This window comes from Choloepus didactylus, chromosome X (assembly GCF_015220235.1).
Source record: "Choloepus didactylus isolate mChoDid1 chromosome X, mChoDid1.pri, whole genome shotgun sequence".
NCBI lineage: Eukaryota > Metazoa > Chordata > Mammalia > Pilosa > Megalonychidae > Choloepus > Choloepus didactylus.
In genome coordinates this window covers 32,967,858-32,972,491 of record NC_051334.1, presented here as the reverse complement: position 1 = coordinate 32,972,491, position 4,634 = coordinate 32,967,858, and the positions used below count along the sequence as shown (strand labels likewise).

The 4,634-nt window shown below is 38.7% G+C and overlaps 1 protein-coding gene across 2 annotated transcripts; it reads left to right on the top strand.

Annotated features, from left to right (window-relative positions):
• Positions 1-207: 207 nt before the first annotated feature.
• Positions 208-2,173, top strand: LOC119523104 (hepatitis A virus cellular receptor 1 homolog). Of its 2 annotated transcripts, XM_037821878.1 has the most exons (2): positions 208-627; positions 712-2,173. In XM_037821878.1, the coding sequence occupies exons 1-2, from the start codon at positions 208-210 to the stop codon at positions 1,291-1,293; spliced, it is 1,002 nt and encodes a 333-aa protein (XP_037677806.1). In that variant the 3' UTR covers positions 1,294-2,173. The 2 variants fall into 2 exon arrangements, with proteins under 2 accessions (XP_037677806.1, XP_037677805.1); XM_037821877.1 differs by having other exon boundaries at positions 208-2,173.
• Positions 2,174-4,634: the final 2,461 nt, after the last annotated feature.

Here is a 4,634-nt window from a genome sequence, read left to right as displayed (position 1 = left end):
GCCTCTGTAGTAATAACATTGAATCTTAATAGATTAAACTCCCCAATCAAAGGACACAGATGACTAGAGTGGATTTATTAAAAAAGTATGAGGGGCTGTCACCATTTTCTTAGGCTTCGGCCTGCCTGTGCACAGCCGGACAATAAAACTCTTTTTGATCGAGTTTTCATCTCTTCTCTATTGAAAAACCTAACGGCTGATACCACGATGCATACCCAGGTGATCATTGCAGGTCTCTTAGTGCTTCTCACAGGTGCTGTTGTTTCTTACCCACAAGTGAGAGGAGTGGTGGGTCAGTCTGTGACACTGCCCTGCACCTACCCGGTGATTAATGGAGATATTCATACCATGTGTTGGGGCCGAGCGGGATGTCCTCAGAGCGGATGCATGCATGAAATCATCCGGACGAACGGAGTCCACGCCATCTTTCAGAGGCACGAGCGTTATCAGCTAAAGGGAAAAATTCCGGAAGGGAATGTGTCTTTGACCATACAGGATGCAAACCAGATCGACACTGGTCTGTATTGTTGCCGTGTTGAATACAGGGGTTGGTTTAATGATAGGAAACTCACACTGTCATTGGAGATTAGACCAGCCTCCGTTACCAATGTTCCAACATCACCTAAGGTCTCTACCTCTGCTCCTCCAACGCCAGCACTGACGCAGAGCTACAAACCAGCCTCCGTTACCAATGTTCCAACATCACCTAAGGTCTCTACCTCTGCTCCTCCAACGCCAGCACTGACGCAGAGCTACAAACCAGTGGCTACTTCACCTTTCCCAAAGCAGTCAGCAACAACCCATTTTCAGATAACCCAGGAAACAAGGATGCAACCCACCAGCTCACCAGGCCACCAGGACACATCAGCTACTTCACCTTTCCCAAAGCAGCCAGCAACAACCCATTTTCAGATAACCCAGGAAACGAGAAGGACGCAACCCACCAGCTCACCAGGCCGCTGTGACACATCAGATGGGAATGGCACTGTGACACAGTCTACAGATGGCCTTTGGCATGGAAATCAAACTGGGGTGTCCCTGGTACAAGAGCCAGGGATGACCACCGCTAACGGAGTCTACATCGGCATTGGTATTTTTGCTCTGGTGCTTCTCAGTGTTCTAGCTGTCATGATTATTAAAAGGCATTTATACATAAGAAATAAGCTACAGCAATTAAGAGTGGTTTCATTCAATGGCTCTCACATTGGAGCTTTACAAAGAGCAGCTGAAAACCGTGTCAAAGCAGAAGACAATATTTACATTGTTGAGGACAATCTCTATGTCATGGACTAAGATCCAGCAGCCCTCTAGGGTTTTATTGTGACTGCAGAAGACAGTGACCATTTATCACCATGACAGACTCCTTTTTAGGCTCCAGGGACATTTCTCTGTGTCAGTTTCACCTGGCATCTCAACATGTTGCAGAGACATCCAGTAGAATGACTCTAGCTCAAACATGTGTGCAGTCAACCTCATTGGTGATATACTCCTAACTATCCTAAAACTGGCTTAATCTTTCCAGTCATCATAGAGCTCTCTCCAAAATATGAAAGCTTTAGAATTGCATATTCTCTTCAGACTCGATGAATGCTGTATCTATCAAAAAGAATAGTTGTGGAGGAGATAGGAAATGAACTTCTATCTTTGTCACCAAACTGTCAAGGAGAGAGGAAGAGGACTTACAATCTGTAAATCCAGTTTGGGACTTCAAAGGGCTTCACGTGGGAGCATGCATGCTTATCTCTTTGTTTTTAAGATTGTAATTCTAGATGTTACATTTCTAAGGTCCTCTGAGGCTTTCAAATCATGGAGGTGCACAGGTTTTTATTTCCCCTCTGGGGACTTAAGAAGTCTAATCTCACCATTTTGGTACATCTGGTTCCTTATCTTGGGCTCTGGAAATATGATGCATTAAGGGCTTTCCCTGAGACCAGGATGGGTATTTCAACAGTTTGAAGAAGCTAGAAGACTGCATTTGCTGTGTGTGGTTTCTGGTGCCATCTCCAGTTTGATAGGGTAGTGAGTATGAGCCAAGGACACATCAGGAAAAGATTACCAATTGACATCTGATTCAGCCATTTATGGCGTGTCTGCTCTGTCTGGGCACCAGCAGGTTCTCTGAAGTAAATATTAGAATCAGGCAGGGCTGAAAAGAAAAAAAAAAAAAAAATTAGGGAAGAAGGGAAAAGGCTTTCTGCGTTATCAAAAATTCATTAGAAAAGATATTTTGCAAATATAATAACAGAGTGTCTGTCAGTAGTTTCAACTGAAATTCTAGACTTCTAAATTGTCCCCAGGCCACTTTGATATTTAAAATTGTTTCAGAAGGGTGAAGGGTCTTTCTCATATCTAATCAATTCCAATACAATTTGTTTTTCAAAGATTCAATAAAGTATTGATTTTGCCAAAGCAGATAAACAAAAAAAAAAAAAAAAAAAAAAAAGTATGAACCAACTATATGCTGTCTACAACAGACTCACCTTAGAGCCAAAGACCCACATAGGTTGAGAGAGTGAAAGGTTGGAAAAGTTATTCCACACAAACGGTAATCAAAACAGAGGTAGGGTAGCTATACTAATATCAGACCAAACAGAATTCTCAAAGCAGCGAGAAAAGCAATTCATCACATAGAAGGGATCCTCAATAAGACTAAGTGCTAATTTCTTATGAGAGACTATGGAGGCAAGAAGGCACTGGTATGATATATGTAAGGTACTGAAAGAAAAAAACTGCCAGCTCCAAATTCTTTATTTAGCAAAACTCCTTCAAAAATGAGGAGAGTTTAAGATATTCACAAATAAATAGAAACTGAGAGAGTTCTTCAACAAAAGACCTGACCTCCAAGAATTACTAAAGGGAGTTCTGCTAGTTGAAAGTAGAGTGAAGAAATGAAGTTGGAGTAGTGTGAAGAAATGATCTTCAGTTAGGGTAACTAAAAGGATAAATGCAAAACCCAGTAGTACTGTATTCTCAATATCCAACTCGACTCTTTAATTCCTATAAGAGTAAGAATACAATTGAGAAAGAAAAGGGTGTATTTCCTGATAATAAACGTGAAATATAAAGAGGTAAAGTGGGACAAAAATTACATATAGAAGGGAAGTGGGTATATGGGAGGAGAGAACGTGTATGATATTGAAGCTAAGTTGGTATCTTTTCATATTAGTAGCTTATAGATGTAGGTTGTGTAATATAAACCCAGGGTAACCACAAACAAAAGTACTTAAACATATAGAAGCAAAAATGAGAAAGGAATTAGTTGGATACATCACAAAAATCAACTACAGAAAAAGAGGTTGCAATAAAGGAAAAGGAAAAAAAAGGACAAAATGAGTGAAGTACTACCTTCACAGTAATAATACTGAATATTGATGGATTAAAGTCCCCAATCAAAGGATGCAGATGGGCAGAACAGATAGAAAAGCACGATCTAAATATATCTTGTTTACAAGACACTCATCTTAGTCCCAAAAACACAAATAGGTAGAAATTGAAAGGTTGGTAAAAGATAGTCCATGGAACCAAAAAAGAACTTGGCTCGCTATACTAATATTGGATGAAGTAGACTTTAAATCAAAACATGATATTAATGTACAGTGTCCTTCTTTGTTTTATATAAGGGGTAATCCACCAAGAAGAAATAACAAGCATGAACACTTATGTACCTAACCGTGGTGTCCAAAAATACATGAAACACTGGCAACACTGAAGGAATAAACAGGCATCTCTATGATAATAGTTGGAGACTTCAGTACTCCACTCTTATGAATAGATAGTACATCTAGACAGAGCATAAATAAACAGAGAACTTGAATAATTTCATAAATGAACTAGACCTAACAGACATTTACAGAATATTACACTCCAAAACAGCAGGATATACTTTCTTCTCAAGTACACTTGGATCATTCTCCAGGATTGACCACATGTTGGGTACAATGCAGTTCTCAATAAATTTAATATGATTAAAATTATACAAAGCATGTTCTCTGACCATGATGGAATGAAGCTGGAAATTAATAATAGGCAAGAACTGGAAATTCCAGAATTATATGAAAGTTACATAACACACTTAAACGATCAGGGATTCAAAAAGAAATTGCAAGTTAAATCATTGAATATCTTGAGAAATGAAAATGAGAACACAGCATATCAAAAATTATGGGAAACAGTGAAGGCAGTACTGGGAGGGAAATTTATAGCCCTAAATGCTTACATTAAAAAAAAGAAAGAGCTAAAATCAAAGACCTAACTGCACACCTGGAGGAACTAGAAAAAGAACAGCAAACTAATACCAAAGGAAGCAGAAGGAAAGAAAGATTAGAGCAGAAATAAATGAAATTGAGGATAAAAAATAGAGAACATTAACAAAACCAAAAGTTAGTTCTTTGAGGAGATCAACAAGATTGAGAAACCCTTAGCTAGACTGACAAAAAAAGAGAGAAGATAAAATTAGAAATGAGAAAGAAGACAGTGATACTGACACCACAGAAATAAAAAGGCTCATAAGAGGATACCATGAACAACTGCATGCCAACAAATTTGACAAGTTTGATGAAATGGACAAATTCCTAGTAAGACAAAAAACCTACAGTGAATCTACAAGAAATAGAAGATTTCAACAGACAAATTAC

Excerpts from the sequence above, each read along its gene's own strand:
- LOC119523104 (XM_037821877.1), top strand. The coding sequence starts at position 208 with ATGCATACCCAGGTGATCATTGCAGGTCTCTTAGTGCTTCTCACAGGT.